The 27,659-nt window shown below is 39.1% G+C and overlaps 2 protein-coding genes across 2 annotated transcripts; both read left to right on the forward strand.

Moving 5' to 3' along the window:
- The first annotated feature begins 5,108 nt into the window (after positions 1 to 5,108).
- Positions 5,109 to 6,136, forward strand: LOC113039233 (proteinase-activated receptor 1-like). Its single transcript, XM_026197112.1, has one exon. The coding sequence runs from the start codon at positions 5,198 to 5,200 to the stop codon at positions 6,080 to 6,082; it is 885 nt and encodes a 294-aa protein (XP_026052897.1). The 5' UTR covers positions 5,109 to 5,197; the 3' UTR covers positions 6,083 to 6,136.
- Positions 6,137 to 7,365: 1,229 nt separating this feature from the next.
- Positions 7,366 to 27,491, forward strand: LOC113039078 (gastrula zinc finger protein XlCGF52.1-like). The gene is made up of 3 exons (XM_026196975.1): positions 7,366 to 7,455; positions 17,794 to 17,913; positions 25,229 to 27,491. The coding sequence occupies exons 2-3, from the start codon at positions 17,856 to 17,858 to the stop codon at positions 26,383 to 26,385; spliced, it is 1,215 nt and encodes a 404-aa protein (XP_026052760.1). The 5' UTR covers positions 7,366 to 7,455; positions 17,794 to 17,855; the 3' UTR covers positions 26,386 to 27,491.
- Positions 27,492 to 27,659: the final 168 nt, after the last annotated feature.

Here is a 27,659-nt window from a genome sequence, read left to right on the forward strand (position 1 = left end):
CGATGAACATTATTAACAGCAATTATTATATGATGCAGTCACACTTGTAGCAATATTTGTTAGTTCTGTTGTTGATTCAGGGTTAGCATCATCTGGGGTCCTCTGAGGGTCAGCATCATCTCTTCTCAGATGTTCTGGATCCAGACTGGAGCTTGTGTAAATCCTAGTTACCAAAACAGAGAAACAAATAGAGACATCATTAGCATAGCTGCTGTTCCAACAAAGTAAAATTAATTAGTTTAACCCAAGCTAAAGAATAAGAATGCGTATTTGATCAGATACAACTGCAGGCACAAATTAAGAGATGCATTATTCAAATGCTTGGTGAAAGAGATGTGTTTTTAATCTAGATTTAAACAGAGAGAGTGTGTCTGAACCCCGAACATTATCAGGAATGCTATTCCAGAGTTTGGGAGCCATGTTTCTGAAAGAAAACAGTGTTTGTTATAGGAACACATGCAACTTGATGGACAGAACCACACGCTTGTATTTCAGCGTTGCTGTTAATGTTATGCTTATTTTAGCAAATAGTTTGCTCCAGAAATTCAGTTCAACAGCCTTATGTTGAAAAGGGTAGATTTTATCACTCAACGGAATCTACACATGCATTTTAGGTCAAGTCAAGTCAAGTCACCTTTATTTATGTAGCGCTTTAAAGAAAAAGGATTGTGTCAAAGCAACTGAACATCATTAATCAGGAAAACAGTGTGTCAATAATGCAAAATGACAGTTAAAGGCAGTTCATCACTGAATTCAGTTATGTCAACTCAGTTCAGTTTAAATAGTGTCTGTGCATTAATTTGCAATCAAGTCAACGATATCGCTGTAGATGAAGTGACCCCAACTAAGCAAGCCAGAGGCGACGGTGGCAAGGAACCAAAACTCGAGAAGCAGCACAGATGTTTGTCCATCTGAATCTGACGTTTGACAAATTTAAAGTCTTAGTTCGATTTGATCAGTGCTCATGGAGGTCAAAGTTCTCTTGCTTTCTATTATATATTTGCATACATGTGGTAAGTACATCTGTAATTAAAAGTGATATGACTTTCATTGCTTGTTCATTTGCTTTAATTCACATTGTATGACTTTTTGTTCATTTTAAAGTGTGAAACAGACTAATTAGGTTCATAAATTTACACAAGAAGATAAAAACAATCAAACCTGCATGTGATAAATTACAATAGACAGGTTGCTAACTGTACAATTTACAGTAGACAGCCCTGTGTTTTGAGATATTAAGATAAACATATTCTTCATGGTCTCTGAGCAAATGTGTTACAACAGTCACCTTTATTTGCCTGGCAATGCAATAAAAACCCACTTTTATGTAATTTTGGTTACAGATCCCTCTATACGCAATTTGACTGTTACGACACAGCCTAATAAGACAACAGAAAACTCCAGTACGGGAGGGAACAACTCTTCAGAAAAAGCAGCCACAACCAGTTACCCAAAAATAACTCCAGGTAAAGTTTCCAGACCTGCAGAAGCAATTTTAACATCATGTAACATGAAATCATAACTACAGTTAATAATCCAATGCTCCAAGTTGAGGAGCTCATATGTTGAGTGTATACAATGATAGAGTGGGGGGAAACACCCCCCCCCCCCACACTCACACACACCATTAGGACTGTGTATTTTTTTCTGTGAAACTAAAGTTAAATGTGATCAGAAAAGTTATTATAGTTTTAGTCACAATGTGACACAAATTATAAACCAAGTATGAAATAAAACATGAAAGGATGCTATCAGTAGTTTTACTGTAAATGAAATGTTTGTTGAAGCATGAATTGTTTAGCTCCAACACCATCATCTTAAAAACCTTTTCACACTGCGCTTTTACTTCAAGCTATGAAACTTTGCCCCGAAGAACGACTTAGCATCGATTCTGCTGTTAACACTGCGTCAAACATTTTTAGGTGAAATCTATTATGTAGTCTAATCTAGTTTTGTCTTTCTACCAGCCAGTGATGTTCAATTCGATTCAATTAATTTCAATTCAAGTTTATTTGTATAGCGCTTTTTACGATACAAATCATTACAAAGCAACTTTACAGAAAACTAAGTTTCTACAATATTTAGTAGTAGCTTATGAGTGGTGACTGTCAGTTTGTTTGCGTCTTACAGGATTTTTCAGAAAATGTAATACAAGACGTAGTCATCCAGACGATGAACATTATTAACAGCAATTATTATATGATGCAGTCACACTTGTAGCAATATTTGTTAGTTCTGTTGTTGATTCAGGGTTAGCATCATCTGGGGTCCTCTGAGGGTCAGCATCATCTCTTCTCAGATGTTCTGGATCCAGACTGGAGCTTGTGTAAATCCTAGTTACCAAAACAGAGAAACAAATAGAGACATCATTAGCGTAGCTGCTGTTCCAACAAAGTAAAATTAATTAGTTTAACCCAAGCTAAAGAATAAGAATGTGCATTTGATCAGATACAACTGCAGTCACAAATTAAGAGATGCATTATTCAATTGATTGGGGAAAGAGATGTGTTTTTAATCTAGATTTAAACAGAGAGAGTGTGTCTGAACCCCGAACATTATCAGGAATGCTATTCCAGAGTTTGGGAGCCATGTTTCTGAAAGAAAACAGTGTTTGTTATAGGAACACATGCAACTTGATGGACAGAACCGCACGCTTGTATTTCAGCGTTACTGTTAATGTTATGCTTATTTTAGCAAATAGTTTGCTCCAGAAATTCAGTTCAACAGCCTTACGTTGAAAAGGGTAGATTTTATCACTCAACGGAATCTACACATGCATTTTAGTTCAAGTCAAGTCAAGTCACCTTTATTTATGTAGCGCTTTAAACAAAAAGGATTGTGTCAAAGCAACTGAACATCATTAATTAGGAAAACAGTGTGTCAATAATGCAAAATGACAATTAAAGGCAGTTCATCATTGAATTCAGTGATGTCAACTCAGTTCAGTTTAAATAGTGTCTGTGCATTTATTTGCAATCAAGTCAACGATATCGCTGTAGATGAAGTGACCCCAACTAAGCAAGCCAGAGGAGACAGTGGCAAGGAACCGAAACTCGAGCGGTGGCAGAATGGAGAAAAAAACCTTGGGAGAAACCAGGCTCAGTTGGGGGGTCAGTTCTCCTCTGACCAGAAGAAACCAGTAGTTCAATTCCAGACTGCAGCAAAGTCAGATTGTGCAGAAGAATCATCTGTTTCCAGTTTTTTTTTTTAGGTTATTTTTGCAAACAGTTTGCTCCAGAAATTCAGTTCAACAGCCTTACGTTGAGAAGGGTAGATTTTATCACTCGACGGAATCTATTCATGCATTTTAGGTGTTCTTGCTCTGTCCAAGCAATAAATTCATGTCTTTGAATGAGTGCATCTCATTCTTCAACCGAACAGTTAATGTCAGAGCGACCCATTTCAGGAGCTGACTATAAAAAAATAAAAAAATCAGTCAAGGCTAGAGGCTAGAAATCTGTCGTTACATTTAGAATTAAAACTGCATATTATGTGCAGGCTAGATTTCTTTCTATCTGACCCCCTACACCTAGTTTTGACGTCCAGGTGTGGGTGGGTAAAATAAAACCTTTATTAGGGTGGTCACAGAAAAGTTAAAGAGAGAAAATATGATGTGTGAGATTTCCTTCACATTCCATCACATGGGGAAGTCGTGGCCTAATGGTTAGAGGGTTGGACTCCCAATCGAAGGGTTATGAGTTCTAGTCTTGGGCCGGCAGGAATTGCGGGTGGGGGTAGTGCATGTACAGTTCTCTCTCCACCTTCAATACCACGACTTAGGTGCCCTTGAGCAAGACATCGAACCCCCAACTGCTCCATGGTGCTGTAGCATAAATGATGAACACTGCTCCGGGTGTGTGCTCACAGTGTGTGTGTGTGTGTGTGTTCACTGCTCTGTGTGTGTGTGTTTCGGATGGGTTAAATGCAGAGCACAAATTCTGAGTATGGGTCACCATACTTGGCTGAATGTCACTTCACTTTCATTCAGCAGCAGCAGCTCTTAAAGAAATAGCACCTTCCGAATCAGAAACAGAGATATTAAGATAAACATATTCTTCATTTCCTCTGATCAAATGTGTTACAACAGTCACCTTTATTTGCCTGGCAATGCAATAAAAAACTAATGTTTTGTATGTTTGGTTACAGATGCCTCTGAACTCAATTTCATTGTTACGCCAGAGACCAGTGAGACCGCAGAAAATTCTTCTGGGGATATGGTGTTGTATTTGGAAAATTATCCTGTAATAAACTTTGCATTACAAGAATCCACAACCAGTTACTCAGATATACCTCCAGGTAAAGTTTCCATACTTCAAAAAACTATTTGTAACATATTTTGACATTAAATCACAACTACAGTTGATAATCCAATATTCCAAGTGGAGGTGCTCATATGTTGAGTGTATAAAATGGTAAAGATTGGTAAAAATAGAAAGCCCCCCCCACCCCCACACACACCTTGAGAACTGTGAAACTAAAGTTAAATGTGATCAGAAAAGTTATTATAGTTTTAGTGACAATATTACAAATTATAAACCAAGTATGAAAAATGGCAACACCTGATCACATGCATATTAAGATTGGACAGTTACAGAAATGCACGCATTCTATAGACAGAAGTGTCAGCATCTGAGGGGAAAAGGTCAAATAATGACATCTTGTGAAGAAGAGAGTGTTTCAGTATTATAAGTACAAAACATCAGTTGTAGAAAACTTGATCGTACATTCTGCAATAAGTATATGAGGATGCGAAATGCTAGAGCTGTTATGTAAACAGGTCGCGAGTTTCGTCCATCTAATGACACAGACACCGCGAATATGCAAGCAAGAACCTTAACCCAGGGCTTAGGAAGTGTGAAACTTGAAACAAGGTAGAAAATGTGGTGCATGTGACTTCACTGACCTGTTAAGTGGAATTTCCTGAAGATACTGCCATCGTCGAAGAGTGGAAAGCCCTCTTTCACCTATATTTTTCTGGTGGTGTTGAGAAGTTTCAAAGTTGTTATGCATTTATTTATTTATTGCATGTTTGTTTACAGGTAATATCATTGAGCTTATTACCACCAGTGAAGCATTTAATACATTTAGAGAGCCAAGTAACTGCACCGATCTGAATTGCAACAAGACTCAACAGAACTCATACAGCCTCTCAGAGAAGTCTGTTAACTTCCTCAAAGGCCTGCTGGTCACACGCATCATGCCCTCGTTCTACATCATCTTCCTCTTCATCGGTTTGCCCCTGAATGCTTTGGCCTTCGTCACGTTCACCTGTAAGATTCGAGAGAAGAAACCAGCAGTGATCTACATGACTCACCTGGCGTGTGTGGATCTGCTCTTCACCCTGCTGCTGCCTCTGAAGATCCACTACCAGATGAATGCTTCAGATTGGGTGTTCGGTGAGGCGGCGTGTCGCTTGATCACTGCAGCGTACTACTGCTACATGTACTGCTCCATACTGCTGATGATGTGCACGAGTTTGGACAGGCTTCTGGCCGTGGCGTTTCCCATTCCTTCTTTATCCTGGAGGAGCGCACGGAAAGCCACATACATATGTGTGCTGGTCTGGCTGCTGTCGCTCGCTGGTACCGTGCCGCTTCTCACCATAACACAAACATTCAAGATTAAGGATGTGGGGGTCACTTGCCACGATGTGTTGTATCAAAAAGAGATGTATATGTACCTGTTCTCCTTCCTCTCCTCTTTCTACTTCTTCTTGCCGCTAGTCGTCACCTTAGTGAGTTACACTACCATCATATATGTGCTCACTAACAAGCCTGATCACTTGGCATCATCATCTTCAGGAATGGAAAGGAGAGCTGTGATTATGGCTATAGCTGTGCTGAGTGTGTTTGTTATGTGCTTTGCACCAACCAATATCATCTTGTTTTATCACTGTGTTAGTTTAACCACCGGGGGCAGCACTGAGGGGCAATATTACGTGATTGCTCTGTGTTTGGGGAGTGCAAGTGTTTTTCTGGATCCTCTTCTCTACTACTATGGCTCATCTCAATGCAGAGAGAAGATCAGCTCTCTGATCTGGTGGAGGAAGCCTAAAAACCCCACCACACTATCAAACACATAAAGTCAAACAAAATCGCCCGAATTGAGCTGCAAGTGCACTCAAGCTCACATTCACGATTAGCATCTAAATTTAACATCTGTGAACAAGCAGTGCAAAAGTGCATGCACACATTGATTTATCTTCTGCAGGTTTAATGGTCCTTTACCCACTTGTAAACTCTTGTATGCTTTACTAAATATTTATTTATAAATGCACATTCTTTATTGCTTTGATAATTGGTTTTTTTCCAGGTTAAGTCAACTGCATTTAATTGCAAGTTTTAAATGACTGGAATGATATGTTTATTTTTAATGTTAGTTGCAAATGTATAAACATATAACGTGTAGCATGTATACAACTATATTGCATCGTTAAAGCTTGAATACATTGTATTTTTAACACAAAAATTGAAATGCATTTAGCTTGTATCTCAAGGTGTCTGTAAAATATATATATAGTCTTGATTTTTGTTGCATGATCATTGAAGCATGTATCAATGCTGACAATTGTAACTTTCCTATTTATAATCTACTGTACTATATAAATAAATAATAAAAATAAATAAAAACATATATTCCATAAAAGTCATTTTTAAGAACAGTCAACAAAAGTGCACTTAGTAGTGTAATATTTCCTTACAAAAAAATAAGTTCAAGAAATGTGTCCTACTTGGTAAAAACATCCTGACCCAGGTTTTGCACAAGCAGCGATTCAAATGTCATAGATAAATATTCAAAGACACATTCCTGTACTTTAAAATAAGTTATTCACAAGTTTCTCATTCAGACTCACAGACTGCAGTAAGTCTGTAACTCTCATGGCTATGTTGTGTTAAAGGGCATGTTTACATCTGGTCACTTCGTGTGCTTTCTCTGATCACATATCTGATTTGTTATAACGTTTTCATTTACATTTGGCCACATAAATGTCTGTTCGCAAAAACGGATATAAATCGGTTCTTCAACTCCCTCACTATATGCAAATTTAATGGAGTTCACATCAACGAAACAGCAGATGCTTACGTATGTGAAGAAGTGAAAACTTGTAATAACTGAGTGCGCTATTCATCAAACTGCAACAATCATCATGTTTTCTGAGCTGTTAGAAGCTGGAATTTCATTTGTATCTCTTAAATAAATTCTTAATAACAAGGAACATAAAACAACGAAGGCTGTTATAAAATGTTTACACTTCACTGGACTTTATGAGAGCATTTAACCTCTAGGAGGAGTTCTTCAGATGGCCTGAGGAGGGCAGCAGTACGCCTTTGATGCGTCGAGTCTGCCGCAACTCTTAGAAAAAAGAAGACGAAGAAGAAGAAATAACTTTGTGCTGCCTCTGGTTGTAAACTGCAGAGATTTAATTCCTTGAAGAAATTGAAGAAACTTTCACAGGTAAGAATGTGTTAATTTGTTGTTGTTTTTTTTTTTTATGTATTAACTCAACATTATCGGTTTTTGAACTATAGTGCCTTTTAAATGTCGTGTTAGCTGATGGCTTCGGGGTCTTGTGTTTAACAAAATGAACTAACGTTACTGAAATAGATATTTATACAACCAAATTCCATTTATACAACCATATTCTTTGGTATAACTAGGGTTGAAGAAATACTCGCTCTTAAGTGTTCACGGACCTGCTTTGACCGTTTCTAGCGGATGTCCACAGAAAAAAACGGATCAAATGTTTACTCCTCTAAAACGACTCTAAACCTGCTGTTTTATAGACTGTGAGTACATTCATTTGATTATTTAGAGGATAAAACGAAATCTATCTACTTTTGTAGTCATAAATTAAACTGCTGACTCTAAAAAAAATGATCTGGTTTGTTTTAGTGAATCTAAAACGCTTCGAGCAGTCATAAATGAATCCTTAATTATTAATTGTTTCATGTCCATTTTAAAAAATAACTTTGAAATGTTTGTACTTGTTCATGAATCGTATGACTGTTGAAATAGTTCACTCATTCACTAATCCCTATATAGTGTATGGCTGTATAGTGCCGATCTGAATCAACAGAGTCGCGAACAGGGTCCGAAGCAGGGCCGCGGGAAGTAATTTTGAACAGGGGGTGCTGTGCATTTTTTTTTTTTTTTTTTTTTTTTTGACAAAAAACCTATGAGCCTATATAGGCCTATTTAAAATACATTTTAAATATAAATACATTGAGATTTACTACTTTTATTGTCATATACACTTCAGTGCACAGCCAGCCAGGGTCTGAAACGTACAGACATCAGTTCTCAGATATGCGCAATGGGTTATTAATCTGAAGCAGAAGCAGAATCAGAAATAATAGTTTAATAATCGAAAGAAAACTAAATAATTACTTTCATTACAATTTCAGATAGCCTATACATACATGCAACATATTAAGATACAACAAATAATATTACAACAAAATATAATATTAATCAAACTTCACAATAACGCTAAAACAATGCAATCGATTTGGTCAGCTGGCTTGAGTCACTGCACGTTTATGTCACGTTTATGTCACACGCAACTCTATTAACTCCAAAATCTTTTTACGCACACCACAAGGAAATAATCTCTGACTATTTAAGCAATTTGTTTATTGAACAGTTCTCCACATCCATTACGCAAAGAACACACGCACAGTATAAAGCTTTCATCTCCAACCTTTTTACACAAACCACAAGGAAATAATCTCCGACTATTTAAACTTTATTTTAACATTTCTCCACAATAATTACGCAAGGAACACACGAACGAAATAATACTCTCCATCTCCATCCCCACCACCTTATAAAAATACTATAATAGTGTACTACTTACAATTGCTTGGCTAGTCAAAGCTGATCCCACACTTGTTGCCAAAAAATAAATGTTACAAGCGCGGCAGCACCATGCTCTTACCTGAGCTACATGCAGGCGGGGTGCCCTGGACTGGTTACAGGTGTCCAAATGTCGAGGTGCGCTGTATTATATAAAGATGGATGTATTCTGCATGGAACGAGCGGGAAACCTCGTTACTCGGCGACCAAACCTGCCTGCCTGACGTCGACAACGTAACTTCCGAACCTGTGTTGATTAGGCCTCAAAATATGAAATTAAAATCCAAAATATACGTAATAGCCTACGTGTTTCAAAATCATTTTCTAAAATATTCATAAGGAATTTATAAATTGTGCAAAATATTTTAATAGGCCTACATTTTTTTTTATCTCCCTCTCCAGCACCCCCACTTCCCGCGGCCATGGTCCGAAGTGCCGATCTGAATCAACCCCGAGTCGCGAACAGGGTCCGAAGTTCCGATCTGAATCAACAGAGTCGCGAACAGGGTCCGAAGTGCCGATCTGAATCAACAGAGTCGCGAACAGGGTCCGAAGTGCCGATCTGAATCAACAGAGTCGCGAACAGGGTCCGAAGTGCCGATCTGAATCAACAGAGTCGCGAACATGCTCCGAAGTGCCGATCTGAATCAACCCCGAGTCGCGAACAGGCTCCGAAGTGCCGATCTGAATCAACCGAGTCGCGAACAGGCTCCGAAGTGCCGATCTGAATCAACCGAGTCGCGAACAGGCTCCGAAGTGCCGATCTGAATCAACCGAGTCGCGAACAGGCTCCGAAGTGCCGATCTGAATCAACCGAGTCGCGAACAGGCTCCGAAGTGCCGATCTGAATCAACAGAGTCGCGAACAGGCTCCGAAGTGCCGATCTGAATCAACCGAGTCGCGAACAGGCTCCGAAGTGCCGATCTGAATCAACCGAGTCGCGAACAGGCTCCGAAGTGCCGATCTGAATATATTATAAATATTACCATATATTATACTTAAGGAGATCATTAATTAAACACAATTTGGAACTCATGTCCACAATATTTTTGTGTTGTGTCTTAATTTGATTAATTATTAGTATTTAAAAATTACATTAAAATTTTTTTATTTTACTCTTTATTTTACTATTAATTTATTCTTCATTTTTATCTATTCTGTATTATACCACCCTTTATATTACATATTCTTCTTGTTATTATTAACCTATTGTTGTTCAGTTATTTATTATGCTATTATTCATATTATACATAGAATTTAATAAATCTATTATATATCATATGTTATTGTACCGTTGTACTCGCTTTTCATATTATTCACTTTACTTTAAGTTGTAATACATTTACTTTTTAATATAACATCACATTTACTATATTTCTACTGTGCACTGTCAGTGCATATTTTCATTTTCACTGGATCCATAGCCTCATCAGTTACATGTGTTATTATTTGTTGTATTCTTCTGTAGGCTAAAGTGCTATCAAAATGAAAAGCAGACTTCAAGTGTGTGATTTTGTATTCACTTGTTTTATTAAATTTTCTCAACGATAGTAAATTATTAGTTTTTAAAGATGTATTATTTAGGTTTTATCCCAGTACTTTAAAGGGAATGGGCTGTGTTCTGACCTGAGACACAAGAAAGAGAGAAAAAAGAAAGAAAAATGCTGCGATTGAACACAGAGAAAGCAATAAAACAACTACATATCATGTACTGTACATTCAAATGACATTACATGAATATGTCACAGTTATACTAAATTAACAGATTTGTAAACTGAAAAAATCAACGAAATCATCAAGTGAGACAAATGTGAGCTTTCAATTAATAATTTTCCAAACCTAACTAAATAACTGGAGGCAAAGTTTTTTTTTTAGCTGTTTTTTAACCTCTGAAATCGGTTGGTAAGTGAGAACGTTATCGTGTTTTTATTCAGTAAAAACTGCACCCTCCCCCGTGTTTACTTTCATTTGTTTTAAGGCAGTCTTGCCCTCACTAACATGGCTCAAAGCGGCTAATGAGGCGTCTAGGTATTTATATGTCTATGCTCAGAATTCGGATAGAATACAAAATGGCTGACACCCCATATAGAGCTTGGGAAACTACGTCACTGCGCATTGCATTCTGGGTAGTCGCGGCCGTGTTTGGGGACACGCTCATCAGTAAAAGTGAAAGTGACATGTTATACAGATCAAGTGTAAGATAACATATAAAGAAATACTCAACAAGGAAACAAAGACGCGGTATTTAGAAAAAATCAAGACAATCAACGAACTCAATCTGCACGAACACAAAGAGTGGTCGGATGATCTTAAAGAGCTGCCGCTCGTAACCTTCCCCAATGTGTTTTCTAACCTTGTTTGTAGTGTCAGAGCGTACACCTCTGATCAGTTTAAAAATGATAAATCTCTCGAGTCTCACCTGCAATTTACAAATGGATTGGTGCAGAACCTACACATTTTCCGCGTCAACGAGCGGAAAACTGTTGTCTGCACAAGGGTCTTGAATTAATCAATTTTAACAATTGTCTTTCTATTTACCTTTTTCACTTATTACATTATCTATGTTCTTGATACTTGAAGGTTACTGTACTATACTTGAAGGATACTTGAAGTGCACTGAAGTTTTTACTGCCCTACCTGTGGTCTTGATACTTGTTCACCTAATTACCTTTTATGTGTTACACTGTCCCTTTACTTTTTAATATGCGTTATTGTAAACTGTACAAATTAACCTCATTGTGTTATGATGCACAAATAAAGAGATACAGAATTGATCAATTTTGCCGTTTATTACTGTAACAGGTGGTATGCAATATGCATAACACTGATAATGCAGGAGATGTGGTTCATGCGTAGGTAACATTTAATGTAAGTCTGTCAAATCGATTAATCACATCCAAAAAAAGGTTGTTTATATAACATACATTTTTGTATATTTATAAATACATATATAAATGCACATACATTCGTGTGTATATATCAGACCAAAGGGACAATCCTTCTTTTCCTTCTTACTGCTGCTAACCAAGCTATGTGACGCCGCTTTGTTAACTCGGAGACCTGAGATCAAGGTGCGGTTTTCCAGCGGAAAAGCTGAAAAATCTCACTCCATTCAAATTATTTTTCCATGCCGGTCATGAGTACGAGTGTGGCAGTTAATTACACAACAAGCTTTTACCATTGTAACTTATTTTTTTGCTGTAGAGAGCAAACAAAACAGTCTTTTATCAATCCATACAGCAGCGTCCGTGTCCCAAAGTCCCAGAATGCATTGCGTTGTTGACGTCATGTTCCCAGACTCTATAGTGCACTATATAGTGGATAGGGAGTGGTTTCAGACACAGCATGTTAATTGCTGGTTTCTTCCATAGTGCTTAAGGATTATGGGTTATATATCATTGAATGGTGTTTTATCTAAATTATTAACACATTTTTGTTCGTCTGACATACCATAGTAATGTTCTAGATGTTCTAGTTTTATTTTCAAAACATTGTTTCCTTTTCAAGGGAACTTCGAACTGCGTTCTCTAGGGGTCACTATAGGGAACGCTAAATGTTGATTGCTTGTGTTTCAGACGGTTGCATATTTTACAAGTAAACAGATGAGTTAAAAACGTCTCAGTTTACTTAGTTAACCATGGTTCCCTGAGTAGGGAACGAGCCACTGTGTCCTCTAGGGGACGCTATAGGGAATGTCCACTGATCTGTGGGAATGCCTCATCATTATCCGTATCTGAACCTGCTTCGAAGAACACCAACAACATGTTGTCCAGGATTTCTGTGGTAATGTAGCGAGTGGGCAGAGCGTGTTTAGCTCCTGTGGGAACATGGAAAGTATCTGATGAGAAATTTCTCCCTATCAGTAATTTCCCTTTGTTTATTCTTCACTCTGGCTTGAATTTATTTATTTATTTTTATAAAACATAAAACACCATTCTCATCCGCATCCACAGATTCCAGCATATTAGTTATTCCAAAATCAAGGGGATGCATGAAAATGGTTATGAGATTTTGCCCCTTGTTGAAGAAAAGCTGCCATGTATTTTCGTCTGCCATGGATCTGAGGAAATCACACAAGTCTCGGGGTTTTGTTTCCAGAAGATAGACTTTATTTCAGAAAGAAATGAAGCCAAGATGTTCTCTGCGAGATCGAATGTTATGTGGTATCTCCTTATATACCCTATACAGGGCGTTTCCAAATAGTCAAACTTTTCTTTATGTTTACAATTTTAATATCTCCCTAGAGGGAAGAGGCCCCCTCCTTAATTTGGTATAGACAAAGGCCCTGTCTGTATGTGTGACCACATGTTTCTCGTCTGGTCTGTACAATTTGGCCACGTGGGCTGATTCCTTTCTATACTTAATCTATAGGATTATAATGGAATAATAACTAGCAACAAAAAATGGCAAGATTCACATTGATTATACTTGATTAATTAAAATCTTATTAATAAAAATCTTCCACAGCTGCCATGCTACTCTCCATGGGGGAAGCATCTTCTCTTAATATGCAAGTCTTTTAGGATACATCTTGCCTTTTAAACTCAGATACCTCTGTCGAGACAGTGGTTGAGAAGTTCAGGGAGGCGGATTTTGCCAAATTTTGAATGAATGAATCAAAAATAGGTCACTGCACTTAAATCAAATCACGATATGGACTAATATCTGTAAATATTAAACCGGAACAATCTATTTAAATACGAATCCTGATTAATGAATGGAGCAGAAGCGTGACTTCCTTTATTAACACACACTGAAGCGGGCGTGACGCTCGCGGTGATTTCAGCATCACATACACCGAACTGTAAAGGTACGTCAACCCGTCAAAATAAAAGTCCGGTTAAAGACTATTGTTCAGCACAATGTACATAGCCTACTACTTTTTTTTTTAAAGGTTTAATCACACAACATTTCTTCAATGTTTTATTTTTAATAGTAAACCAGCTTTGTTTACCAAAAAGTTAATTTTAAATTATTAAAAGTTAAATTGAATTAATGTTTTATGTGTTTAATTTGCGTCTCAGAAAATGCTTTATTTAAAACCCCAACTGAATGGCACTTCATTCATCTTTCAACTTTGTCATTGTTCACAGTACAAGTACAGACAGAGAAACAGTGGGTAATAATGAAATGTTTATTTTTGATGTAAGCATTGCATTCTATGCATTTAAAAAATACAAATATGCCAGATATTACATGTTTAGGGCCCAATAATGTGTTTTATTTTTTCTTCATCATAGGTTTTATTGTTACGTAATTCTGTGTTTTAGCATGTGTAATTATTTAAATGCATTAAAACAACTTAATTTGTTAACTTTTTTTTCTTAAAATAGCCTTATGTTAAATATTTTTTCCCCTCTGAAATTCTGCGCATTTAAATTTTTCTGGTTAATAAAATAAAGGCATAAAACATTCATTTAATGTGTCTTTTAGTTATTGAAAATTAAGCAAACTTAATTTTTTTGGTTAACAAAGGGGATTAAAAATAAAACATGGAGGAAATATTGTGAATATTCCTTTAAAAAAATTGTTTGTTTAATTTTAATAGTAGTAGTAGTAGTCTATGTACATTCTGCTGAACAATAGTAATAGATTTCTGGCAAATACTTGTATTTAAACTAAACCAGACTTTTATTTTGACGGGTTACTGTACCTTTACAGCTCTGTGTATGTAATACTACGGTATATGATGTGATCTATGATGCTAGTTTTACTCAAAGCAAATGGTCAAATCCTCATGAAGCGACTCACTGATGTATTCACTTCCTCATTTAGTGAGAGGAATAGTCTTTTCCGTCTTAATATTTACAGATATTAGTCCATATCACGATTTGATGTGACCGCAATGAACTACTTTTAATTCATTCAAAATTTGACAAATTCCGTGACATTCCATGTTAAACTGTAACATTGCAGAAATCATAGGGCACTACAGTAGACATCTGCCTGCTGTTCGTCTGACTCCTTAAAACCGAAGTATCTCCATATAATGGAGCCAGTTGTCCTGTTTTTGATACTAGTTCTGTAGCTTCTGGCCTGGTTGCGGATGCCGCCATGTTTAATGAGACAACACGCGAGGGGAGAGGGAACAAAATCAAGGAGGCGGGGGCGAGCACAGCACAGAGAAGGCAAACAAGCGAAGTGGCGGAATCAGAATTAAATATAAACAATATATATATATTATATTAGTAATGTGCTGAATGGTTATGTGTATAATCCTTCTGTGAGATTTCTTTGCAGTTTTTTTTCCGGGGTCTGTGGGTGTCTTTTCTAAGGTAGGTCGTCTGTGAGCACCACCTTGGCTGGATTCAGAACCAGGTGCTCTACTTGCAGTGTTACTTCACTCATCGATACTTCACCAGCCAGTATGATAGCCCTGGTTCTGGCTTCATGCTTCCTGGATCATGTGGTCAGGTCGTAGGCTTCTGCGGAAACTTTCTTGATCATCAGACCCCCGGCACGATACTGCAAAATTTCCTGGAGGCTTCCTTGTCACCTGAATATCCCCTCTCGCTGACACATCGAGCGGGAAGTATAGGTAGCATTTGCAAGAACCTTTTTGTGTAATGCTGTCTCTGGCAGTGCTCCCCTCGCCTTTGAGGGTTGTTTTTGAGCTTGCCTCTCCCTTTCGGTTCAGCACCTCTATTATGCTTGTTTCGTTTTGTGTATACTTTCTGAACCCACATGATGGTAAGTGTGCACGTTGAACACCTTGCACACTTTCTAAAACAAAGGTGGTATGTGTGCACACAAGACTCTGTGCACTTTCTGAAATCCTGCACAGTGAGGGTTACGCTCTCCGCTTCGTTCCCTTTCTCTGAGTTGGTTAGACCCCAGAGTCCTGCACGGGTCCATTTTTGGAGACCTGCGCACGCCCGTACCCACAAAGGTCAGCACCAGATCTGACCCCACATCGACCCATTAATATTTGGCCAGTTACCCGATCTGTGCCTGCGATAAATCACACACACGCTAAAATCATTCCAATTAAAGTGCTTTATTTTTTATCTCACACCTTTCTCAACATCACAACGGTGTCATTAATGTGCTAATGAAACAGGCTAAAGTGCGCTTTGTTTTGTAGCCTACCATCGGCATCTAAATAGGCTTTGGAACCTGATAACTATACTCAAATAGACCTATTAATGAAAAAAAAGAACAAGAAAAAAATACAACCTGATCCTGTCGCTCACAAACTATGCATTTACTTTCCTTTAAGGTTACTGTGCAGGAAAATGATATCGTCCACAGTCCCAGGTTTAAATTGTGTTCTCCGTTCTTGAATTACAAATTCAGCTGTGGAAAAGTCTCTCACTCACAGCGCTGTCGCACTGTCGCAGTGGTGTTGACATTATGGGTCAAATGTCTTACCGTTGTTGCATATGTATGATGGTAATTTAGACATACAAATAGGGCACATATTTTTTGTCCGCGCTACAACCCACCCGCAAGGAATTAATTATCCACCCGCATTTCCACCCGTTAATTTTAGGAATGTCACAATCCACCCGTTTTAGTCACTTTTATGCGGGTACCCACTGGAGGACTCTACCTTAGCCTACAGTCAACCAGTGTGTTTCTAGTAACACACTTACAAGCATCACTCCCCTCATTGTTGTAAAACTAAGGGTATAGGAAGTATAGGTGGCATTTGCGAGAATCTTCTTGTATGATGCGGTCTCAGGCAGTGCTCCCCTCTCCTCAGAGGATTGTATTTAAGCTTGCCTCTCCCGTTCGGTTCAGCACCTACTGCGATGCTTAGGAAGCTTTAATCACACATGCTAAGCTCTGTGTACTTTCTGAAATGCATATGGTGGTAAGTGTGCACATTGAACACTTTCTAAAATCCATGTAAGTGGTTAGTGTGCATACAAGACTGTGCGCACTTTCTGAAATCCTGTATGGTAAAGTTACGCGCTCCGCTTTATTCCCTCTCTTTGAATTGGTTAGACCTTGTTTCCTTGGAATGCAATCAGCCAGTGTGTCTTAATTAATACACTTCAAGTATCGCTTCCATCAACATGAAGGGGTATTTGGGCGGTTGTCGTAGTAGTTTAGCAGTGCTCCCCTTTACCCAAAAGGGTTGACTATGAGTGCGCTAATCTCTTTCTGGATTCAGAGTTCTCCTCTCATGTGAGATTGAGTCCTCTGTTTTTGCACCAGAGTGCTCCAGCATTATAACCGTAGATCGAGTTGATGACTGTCAAACATATTGTTTTGGGATGCACCATTCCATCTATGAGCTGCTTCATCAGAGTGCCATGAAAGCCGCCCCTAGAACAGTATTTAAAATCCATGTTATGGTAAGTGTGCACGTGAAGTGTACAGGTAACTTAGGTATGTAGCCTAGGCCTTTGGCCATTAGGGATAATGTCACGGACAGCCATCTAATGTCCCAGGGGCAACTCGCATGGGAATGGTAGATTTGATACTTATCGTTCACCAAGGTTCTGGCCTGCACTCCCCTCAGCATGGTGGCATGGGTATACTGTTGCCCATAGTGACCCCTAGAGGACACAGTTCAAAGGGAATGTTTAGGATAAGAGTAGAGAGCAAGACACCGTGCCCTCTAGGTTTCTTACCATGCTTCGGACGAAAGAAGTGAATGACTTGTTCTCCTGGTACCTATTTATACAATATTTGCACCAGTAGTGACGTCATAGGCTGTCGCCGGTCAACATATTGTTGGTGTTTTTCAATGAATGCTTCAGACACGGGTCACAACGAGGCGTTCCCCATAGCGACCCCTGAGGACGTAGTGTTTTATTCCCTACCATTGTTACATAAGTAAGCTGAGACGTTTGTAACTCATCTGTGCAACAGTCTGAAACACAAGCAATCAACCCTCAAAAATAATCTTTTAGCTTCTTCTGTTAAAAGAGCTTAATTGACACCTTCAGAGTTTAAATGCTGGGGAATATTCCCATCTTCCCACAGCTGAAGAAGAAACAAGCAGGAGGAATTACTCCAGGAGAAACTTCTGACATACTATTGGAAAGATGGAGTTTGAGGAAGAAACCTGCAGAATTAAAGATAAAGATACAGAGGAACAAACAGGTTGTGTTTTCCTTCATTCTCTTTAATGACTGAATATTAAGATGAAAACTGATATATAACAATACATTTAAAACTAAATATGAGTAGACTCTGCAGTAAACTAGATTTGTGCCAAATTTAGGCTGATGTAGGGCTGCACGATGTGTCGTTTAAGCATCTGTATCGCGATGTATGAATCAACGATCGCAGGATGTGTGATGTAGGCTGTTATAGTTGATCCGTTATTCATTAACTGTACGGGCCAGCTGCTCCCCGGCCCTTGAAGAATGTGATTCGCGGATTAATTGCACAGCTTAACCATCATGGAGTGAAAGTTTTGACAGGGCAGAGAGAGCGAGAGAGAGAGAGAGAGCGCGAGAGGGCAGAGAGAGAGCGAGCGAGAGGGGGCAGAGAGAGAGAGAGCGCGAGGGGGCAGAGAGAGAGAGAGCGCGAGAGGGCAGAGAGAGAGCGAGCGAGAGGGGGCAGAGAGAGAGAGAGCGCGAGGGGGCAGAGAGAGAGCGAGCGAGAGGGGGCAGAGAGAGAGAGAGCGCGAGGGGGCAGAGAGAGCGCGAGAGGGCAGAGAGAGAGAGAGAGGGCAGAGAGAGAGCGAGAGAGAGAGAGAGCGAGGGCAGAGAGAGCGCGAGAGGGCAGAGAGAGAGAGAGAGCGAGGGCAGAGAGAGCGCGAGAGGGCAGAGAGGATTAAATTCACATTTATTGTTACAATTAACCTGTTACAGGAGATTTACAAAAAACACAAACAATAAAATAAGATAAGTAACTACTTTCCCCCTCTTTTTTTTTTTTTTTTTTTTTTAAAACCTCAAGATCAATTCATTATCATACAGTGTACATAATACTTCATTTATTCCCCATAGTTCTCTAAAGTTGGGTAAAGATTCCACCATCTTGTAATATGCATACTCCACCCTAATTCGAGAAGCTACCAAACCTAAAAACATAGGCAAAACACTTATTGACCTTTGCCCCAGCAGTCTGTTTTTTCTTGTCTTCCAAATAGCCAATTTTGCAGTGCCAGATAAAAATTAATTAAAACAGTCACATTTTTCTTTTGAACTGAATACTTTGGCCCGAAAATGAACAATTGAAAAGAAAAATCTACACCCAGGGATAAAAAACAAATGCTTAAAAAATCAAAAAGATTGACCAATCGTGAACACTGTACAAAAAGATGAAAAATTGACTCAGTCTCAGAACAAAAAGGGCAACCCACCCCAACCTTAGGATTGAGGTGTACCACATGTCTGTTTGTAGCTATTGCCCCATGTACAATCCTCCACTGGAGGTCTCCTGTCCGCTTGTCAATCGGACATTTGTACAGGGTACGCCAACTGCCTTTAGGAGAAAAATCTGATCCAAAGAACTGTGTCCATCTTGTTGAAGAAACTCCATTCAAAAATTGCATGTTGGAGACTTTAACACATATCAAATAGAGTGATTTCTTTCCAGCAGAATCAAAGCTTTCCAGAACTGGTGTTTTCAGAGTCAGTAAACAGCTTTCATCTTCTACCCAGTCGTCCACAGCTGCTCTTACATTGATTAAGGGAAAAAGATGACCATACCCCTCAACCCATTCATTTAGGACATCTGGGTCTTTCAAAAAACTTGATAATCTGTCCTCAAATCCTTGAAAATATTTGCAGTACACTGTTGTAAAAAACGGATCGACTTCACACCGCTTCTTTGGCTCAAGTCTTTCAAATCACTTTTCAGGATATGTCCCAGCTTACTGCACCCAGCCGCTAACAGTCGTGCTCGCACATTTTCAGATGACAACTGTCTTGAAGATAAAAAGGAGTTGAAAAACAAAGGTTCCTCTAACAACCAATCACCAGCAGGTGTATTAGGTGATCTTGATACGATAAAAACCTTCCAGGCCTCTAGCACAGATCTGTAAAAGGGGGGTAGATCCACTATTTCTTTCTCTTGCAATTGCATTAAAAACAAATGTTTATCAAACCCCATTCCACCTGCTCTCCTTAAAAGAGCTGTTGCAGTGTCCATCCAGGCAGAGTTTTTATTGAACAAGAATCTTTGGGCTGTTTGGAGCCGAAAAGTCATTATCCTGGATTTAATATCCACCAAGCCCTGCCCGCCTTCCTGCACTGGAAGATACAAAGCGGCTGCTCGAATCCAGTGTTGTCCTGACCAGAAAAAGGTCACCAAACTCCTTTGAGTGCTTTGAATCAGTCCTGCAGGTGGCTGCAGTACGCACAGCTTATGCCAAAGCATAGAAGCGACTAAATTATTAGCGACCAAAACTCTTCCCCTATAGGACAGCTGGGGTAGCAACCATTTCCAGCGAGACAATCGGGTACACACTCTTTCCTCTAAACCCTCCCAATTTAACTTTTGAAACTCACTTGTCCCAAAATAAATACCTAAAATCTTTAACCCCTCTTTTTTCCATGCAAGACCCCCTGGCAACTGTGGAAGATTCTCATCAAAAAACTGCCCTGCCCAAAAGGCCTCACTTTTATCCCAGTTCACTTTCGCAGATGAGGCCTTTTCATACACATTAAGTGCACTAACCAGGGCCTCGATGTCTCTTTCATGATTAACAAACACTGTCACATCATCAGCATAAGCACTTACAGTAATACTTGAACTCTGAGATAAACCAGGAAAAATAAAACCAGACAAAGTTCTACGTAAGTTAAAAAGAAGAGGCTCAATGGCAATGCTATAAAGTTGCCCTGATAAAGGACAACCTTGTCTGATACCCCTTGAAACTGGGATTGGTCTGCTTAGCCCACCTCCCACTTTAACAATACAAGCAGCACCGGAATACAGCAATTTGACCATATTTAGGAAAGAATCACCAATACCAAAAGCTTTTAAAACATTAAAAAGATAGCCATGATCAACCCGATCAAAGGCTTTCTCTTGGTCTAGAGAAAATAAACCAACTTTCAATTCAAAACTTTTACAAATATCTAAAATATCCCGAATTAAAAACAAATTATCCATTATTGTTCTCTCTGGGATACAATAAGTTTGATCTTTTTGTACAATAAAGTTTAGGTATTTTTTTAATCTATTAGCAAGACACTTAGACATAATTTTGTAATCAGTGGTCAGTAATGCAACAGGTCTCCAATTTTTTAAAAGAGATAAATCTCCCTTTTTTGGTAATAAAGATAATACAGCACGTTGACAAGATATAGGCAAACAACCATCCTTTCTACATTCACAGAAAACCTCATATAAGTCTTGTCCAACAAAGTTCCAAAAATGCTTGTAAAATTCGGAGGGCAACCCATCAATACCGGGAGATCGTCCAATGCCAAGCTGACCAACTGCAGTAGTGAGCTCTTGAAGAGAAAGTTCACTGTCCAAATCAGTCTTAGAGTCCGAGTCTATTTGAGGCAAATCTTGTATTAGCTGTTCGACACAATCAGTGTCACATTGTTCAGCAGCATAGAGACTGGAATAAAAATCAACTGCATGATGCCTCATCTCTGTAATATTACTGGTCACCCTCCCATCAGGAAGGCGAAGACATGACATCTGTTTCTGTTGTGCCACTTTGTGCTCCAAATTAAAAAAAAAAGCACTAGGAGCATCCATGTCATTAACAGAGACAAACCGAGACCTCACAAGAGCTCCCTTCACCCTTTCATTTAAAAACAAACCCAGTTCTCTCTTTTTTTCTTGCAGATTGTTAAACAGATTACAATCATATCTATTAATTAGATCCACCTCCATATTTGATATGTCCTTTTCAATTGACTGGATCATTTCTCTTAGTTTAATAGTGGAATTAGCAGTATGTTGCAAACAAAACATTTTAATGTTTGTTTTCCCTATTTCCCACCACTGTTTTAAATTCTCAAAAGTGCCTTTACACAATCGCCACTGTTGCCAAAAAATCTCAAAATGTTTACAAAAATTAAGATCCTGAAGTAATTTAGTGTTAAAATGCCAATAAGATGACTTCTTTGTACACTTGGACATATTTATAATAAGAGAAACCAAATGATGATCTGTGTACCCTACTGGAGTGATAAAACAATCAATACTCCGACTGCTAAGAAAATTAGACATATATATCCTATCTAGTCGAGCAGCACTGACTTTATTATTTGCCATTTTTATCCAAGTATATTGTCTCGCTTGTGGATGTTTGATCCGCCACATATCTAAAAGGTCTACTTCTCTAACTATTCTTGATAATTGAGATGAAGACTGAAGGTGAGGTTCTTCATTTGTGCGATCAATAGTGAAATTCTCAGTACAATTCCAATCGCCTCCCATGATTATATTTCCATCAGCACAGGAACTTAGAGCACTTCTTAAAATACTGAAAAAAATTAATCGTTCATGTCCCACATTAGGTGCATAAGCATTTACAAAGTAAAAAATAACTCCATCAATATCAGCCTTTACTATTACTAATCTTCCATTTACAGGTTCCTCTTTTTTTAAAAGATTAACTCTTAGATCTGGAGAAAATAAGACTGCGAGCCCAGCACTCACATTAGTTTTATGGCTAAGTATGTATTGGCCTTTCCACCATAATCCCCAGTCTAGTTCATTAGCAATATCGCTATGAGTTTCTTGAAGGAAAATAACATTTAGTTTTTTTTGCTCTATTGTTTCAAACACAAGAGCTCGCTTACATTCATTCCTTCCACCATTAATGTTAAGTGAGCCAACCCTCAAGACTTCCATAAAAAATACTGGAAGAAAGAGCAGACAGGCAGAAAAAAGCAGAAATAAAGAGAAAGACACCATGTGATGCATGAAAAGAGCATTAACTAAAGTACTTTTAACGTTCTCTTTTTCTCCATTTTCCGATCCTTTCTAACTGTGGTTAAATGCTTCTTTAAACGAAACCGCTTCTTTTCGCTCAGGAGATCAACCCCCACATTCTTCTGAAGAAAAGTAACTGACTTTACGAATTTTTCTACATCAGGAAAAAATTCCTTCACATCAACTTGTTTTCCAAAAGTATTATCTAGAAACTGATCAATTTCCTCTAAAGTATATAGAGAGAGCTCCTTCTGGGGATCTTGAGAGTTCTCTTCAAACCCACACTGTGAACAAGAGTCCATCTCCAGAACAGAAGCAGACTCATCTGACAGACCATCCTCTGCTGCTGTCATCAAGTCTGTTCGACTCTCCTCTGCACCACACGGCGCAGAAGCAATACTTTGAAACACACTCTCGTCACATTTATCATCCTGTTCAACAACTAAACGTGCTTTACTCTTAACCGCATCATCATCATCATCATCATCAGCAGTAGCATTATTTGAACTTGTTGCCGCTACCACCGGCATCTCTGACGTATTCACTGCTACATTTAAAGCTATATTTAGCTCTGCCTGCCTTACCTCCGTGACGCCTATAATCTTCTCCTGTCCCGTTTGTATTGATGAAACCTGAGCATCGGTCTCTATCACATCCACTTGGCCAACGTTTTCCTGTTCGCGATCTTTATGCGGACACATCTGCCGTTTGTGGCCAACATCGCCGCATACAAAGCAACGTAAACTTCCGGTAGTTGCATAAATCATATATGCTCCCCCTTCATGTTTTATACGAAAAGAAACATTAAGTGTACGATCAGGTGATTCTAAAAACATGTAAACCTGTCTCCTAAAAGACATGACATGCTTCAATGCAGGGTTCTTACATCCCAACGAAATCGCTCTGAATGGACTCGCAATCTTACCAAACCGCACTAGTTCACGCTCTAACACGTCATCAGAGATGAACGGCGGCACGTTCGAAATCACTACTTTACTAGATGCATTATGCAGCGGTGTTACTTGCACTAATTCATCTTTAATGATAAGCCCGTTTTCGATCACTTGATTTACAAGTTGTTGTTGTTTTAAGAAAACGACAACAGCTCTATTCATTCTAGACGCAGAGGAAATATTCTCATGTCCTACCTTCTCTCCTACAGCGACTAAAACATCCTCCACCGTCACTCCGTCCTCCGGCACGCACCTGAAGCCATTTCGCAGAGAGATGGATGGCGTCTCCACGTGGAACGCCATCCTCCTCTCACACGACTCCCACTTTTTCCACGAGAGAAATAATAAACTAATAACAATCCATACAAACAAATAAACACAACAAAAAATAGAGAAAAAGAAAGAAAAGAGAAAAAAAAAACAAACAGGTGAAACTATCACAGCTTTACTCCCACCCAGCACCACTCTCGCCCAGAACCTCCCAGCATCCACCACGAGAGAGAGAGAGAGAGAGAGAGAGAGAGAGAACGCGAGAGGGCAGAGAGAGAGGGCAGAGAGCGTGAGAGGGCAGAGAGAGAGAGAGAGAGAGAGAACGCGAGAGGGCAGAGAGAGAGGGCAGAGAGCGAGAGGGCAGAGAGCGTGAGAGGGCAGAGAGCGAGAGAGAGAGAGAGAGAACGCGAGAGGGCAGAGAGAGAGGGCAGAGAGCGTGAGAGGGCAGAGAGCGTGAGAGGGCAGAGAGCGCGAGAGGGCAGAGAGCGCGAGAGAGAGAGAGAGCGCGAGAGAGAGAGAGAGCGCGAGAGAGAGAGAGAGCGCGAGAGGGCAGAGAGCGCGAGAGGGCAGAGAGCGCGAGAGAGAGAGAGAGCGCGAGAGAGAGAGAGAGCGCGAGAGAGAGAGAGAGCGCGAGAGGGCAGAGAGCGCGAGAGAGCGAGAGGGCAGAGAGCGCGAGAGGGCAGAGAGAGAGAGAGAGAGAGCGCGAGAGGGCAGAGAGAGAGAGAGAGAAAGAGCGAGAGGGGGCAGAGAGAGAGAGCGCGAGAGAGAGAGAGAGCGAGAGGGCAGAGAGAGAGAGCGAGAGGGCAGATAGCGAGCGAGAGGGCAGAGAGAGCGCGAGAGAGAGATTAGAGAGAGAGATATTTTAACTATTATTATAATTTTGGTGTACTTAATGTTCAAAATCAATTTCTATGTTGTTTTTTGATGCTTTGGCAATACAAAATGTATTTTTTTGTCATGCCAATAAAGCTTTCTGAATTCTGAAGCGAGAGAGAGAGAGCGCGAGAGGGCAGAGAGAGCGCGAGAGAGAGAGAGGGAGGGAGAGAGAGTGAGATTGAGCAAGCGAGCCCCGGCCGCATGCTCACCGTCTTCAACACGAGCGCTGTCTTGCTCTCTCTCCCTCACGCATATTAATTAATTCACACAATGGTGTCGATATTTAAATCATTTAAAATGAGAATGTAAGTGTGCTCACCCCATTTTTATTTGTAAGAAAGAATTTGATTAGATTTCATATCACAATATATATCGCAATGTAATTTTTTCCCAATATCGTGCAGCCCTAGGCTGAAGTATAGATTTTTTTTCTCATTTGTGTTGCTTTAATATTTTGATTTCAGACTCCGTGGAAGCGAATGAAGACAAACAGCATCAGTTTCAAAAACCTTATCATTTCATAAACGAAGATGAAAATGCCACCGTTTTACAGTCTGAAAAGAATTTCACACAAAAACAAACTGGAACAACTGCAGTCAAAGGATCTTTCACCTGCTCTCAGTGTGGAAAGAGTTTCAAACTTAAATCAAAACTACAAATACACCTGAGAGTTCACACTGGAGAGAGGCCTTATGCATGCACTCAGTGTGAAAAGAGTTTTGGTAGTAAAGCAAGCCTAAATGAGCACATGCGAGCTCACAGTGCAGAAAAACCCTTCACATGCACTCAGTGTGGAAAGAGTTACAAACATAAATCAAATCACAAAATACACCTGAGAGTTCACACTGGAGAGAGGCCTTATGCATGCACTCAGTGTGAAAAGAGTTTTGGTAGTAAAGCAAGCCTAAATATACACATGCGAGCTCACAGTGCAGAAAAACCCTTCACATGCACTCAGTGCGGAAAGAGTTACAAACATAAATCAAAACTACAAATGCACATGAGAGTTCACACTGGACAGACGCTTTATACATGCACTCAGTGTGGAAAGAGTTTTGTTGTTAAAGGATACCTAAATGAGCACATGAGAATTCACACTGGAGAAAAACCCTTCACATGCACTCAGTGCGGAAAGAGTTTTGTATCCAAACATATTCTGAGAAAACATCAGCTCTCTCACACTGGAGTGAAATCATTCAGCTGTGATCAGTGTGATAAAACATTTGCTTCTGCGTGGAGCATGAGACAACATCTTAATAGTCATGCTGGTGTGAAGCCTTACATTTGCTCTGATTGTGGAAAGAGTTTTACACTACTAACAACTTTACAACATCACCGGCTTATTCATACTGGAGTGAGATCTCATATGTGCTTTGACTGTGGAAAGACATTTCTTACATCTAGTAGTTTAAAAAAACACCAGTGGATTCACACTGGAGAGAAACCGTACAAGTGCTCGCTCTGTGGAAAGAGTTTCACTCGCTTCGAAGGCTGGAAAATTCACGAGAGAGTTCATACTGGAGAGAAGCCCTACCAGTGCTCTTCATGTGGGAAGAGTTTTGCCACATCATCTACTCTACGGACTCATAAGAAAAAGCATTGCCCAAAGTTGTCTAAGTGAGCAAAGTTCATGTTCATATCCATCACTTACAAGCAGTGGCCGCTGGTTTAAGTTAGCCTGGGAAGATACATTTAAATGTACATTGCAAAATAATTAAGAAATTGTATTATTTAGTCATACTATTCGACTGGTAGTCATGTTAGCAGTTATTAAAAATCAATGTTTTTTTGTGTGTGCGGGGCACCGAACAAATTGGTCATTTAGGTCTGTAAACTTTTGAAACCCATGTGTCTTGAGGCTGAGCTCTAATTGGCTTGTACCAAATTGTCCTCAGATCCTCCCACTTTAGATCTTAGCGAAATAATTTAGTTTGTATGTTTTTTGGCCTTGTGTGATTTGACCGTTCTTGACTTTCAAATTTGCGCAGGATCTCTTCTGAGATTAATGAAAATTTTATTTTATCTTTAAAAAAAAAATCCTTTCACAAGGCATTCAAATGAAGAAGAAGAAAAAGCTAGGACCGAGTTGGCTAGCTGGATGCGATGCAAGTTATGCCTTTTGTTTTCTCTGTTTGTTACGTCAGAGTCTTGTCACCGAACGTTGTGGGCAACAACACAGAAGCAAACTGAAACAATGCAGTTTAACTCCAGGCGATCATCTGAGGCCAAGCACCATTGCTTGTGTAGGTGATGCAGTTAAACAATATGTCCCTTTTCAAGTAAAATATGAGTCATAATCAGTAATTATCATTATATGCACAATATTAAAATAGATAAATAATATAGTGCACCTTCTTTAGTTGGACATACATTCAGTTATATCTGAATACTTGACATATATTGTCAATACCATTAAAAATGAATGGTCTAGAAGTATTTTATTAGATTAGTTTTTGCATACTTGTTATATTGGGCTTTATTAAACTTTTACAAATATAATGTCTTTATATATGCAATTTTTTTTTTTACTACAAGTCAATGTATTGAACAATTCTCGCAGTCTTTAAACTGAGATCTTAAAGGGTTTGCCATACTGTGGCTCTCTTGTGTGGACAACATGATAATGATTGCCTTCATGACTAAATTACATTAATATAATTATTGATTTATTTTTTAATTATTATTATTACAAATGTTCAGTGTTTACTTTACTGATACACTCACATTAAACAAACTCAAATTCACTGATTTGATGTCTTATTTCATGCTTTAACAGTTGAATTTTCAAAGAAATCATTCTTTAGGCAAAACATTCAATGCTAGACCCTGAAATGCATTGTGCAATTTCCAGTTCATAGTTTAATATTAATACAATTTTTTTCAGTGTCATCCTAA

Source organism: Carassius auratus, chromosome 21 (assembly GCF_003368295.1).
Source record: "Carassius auratus strain Wakin chromosome 21, ASM336829v1, whole genome shotgun sequence".
Taxonomy (NCBI): domain Eukaryota; kingdom Metazoa; phylum Chordata; class Actinopteri; order Cypriniformes; family Cyprinidae; genus Carassius; species Carassius auratus.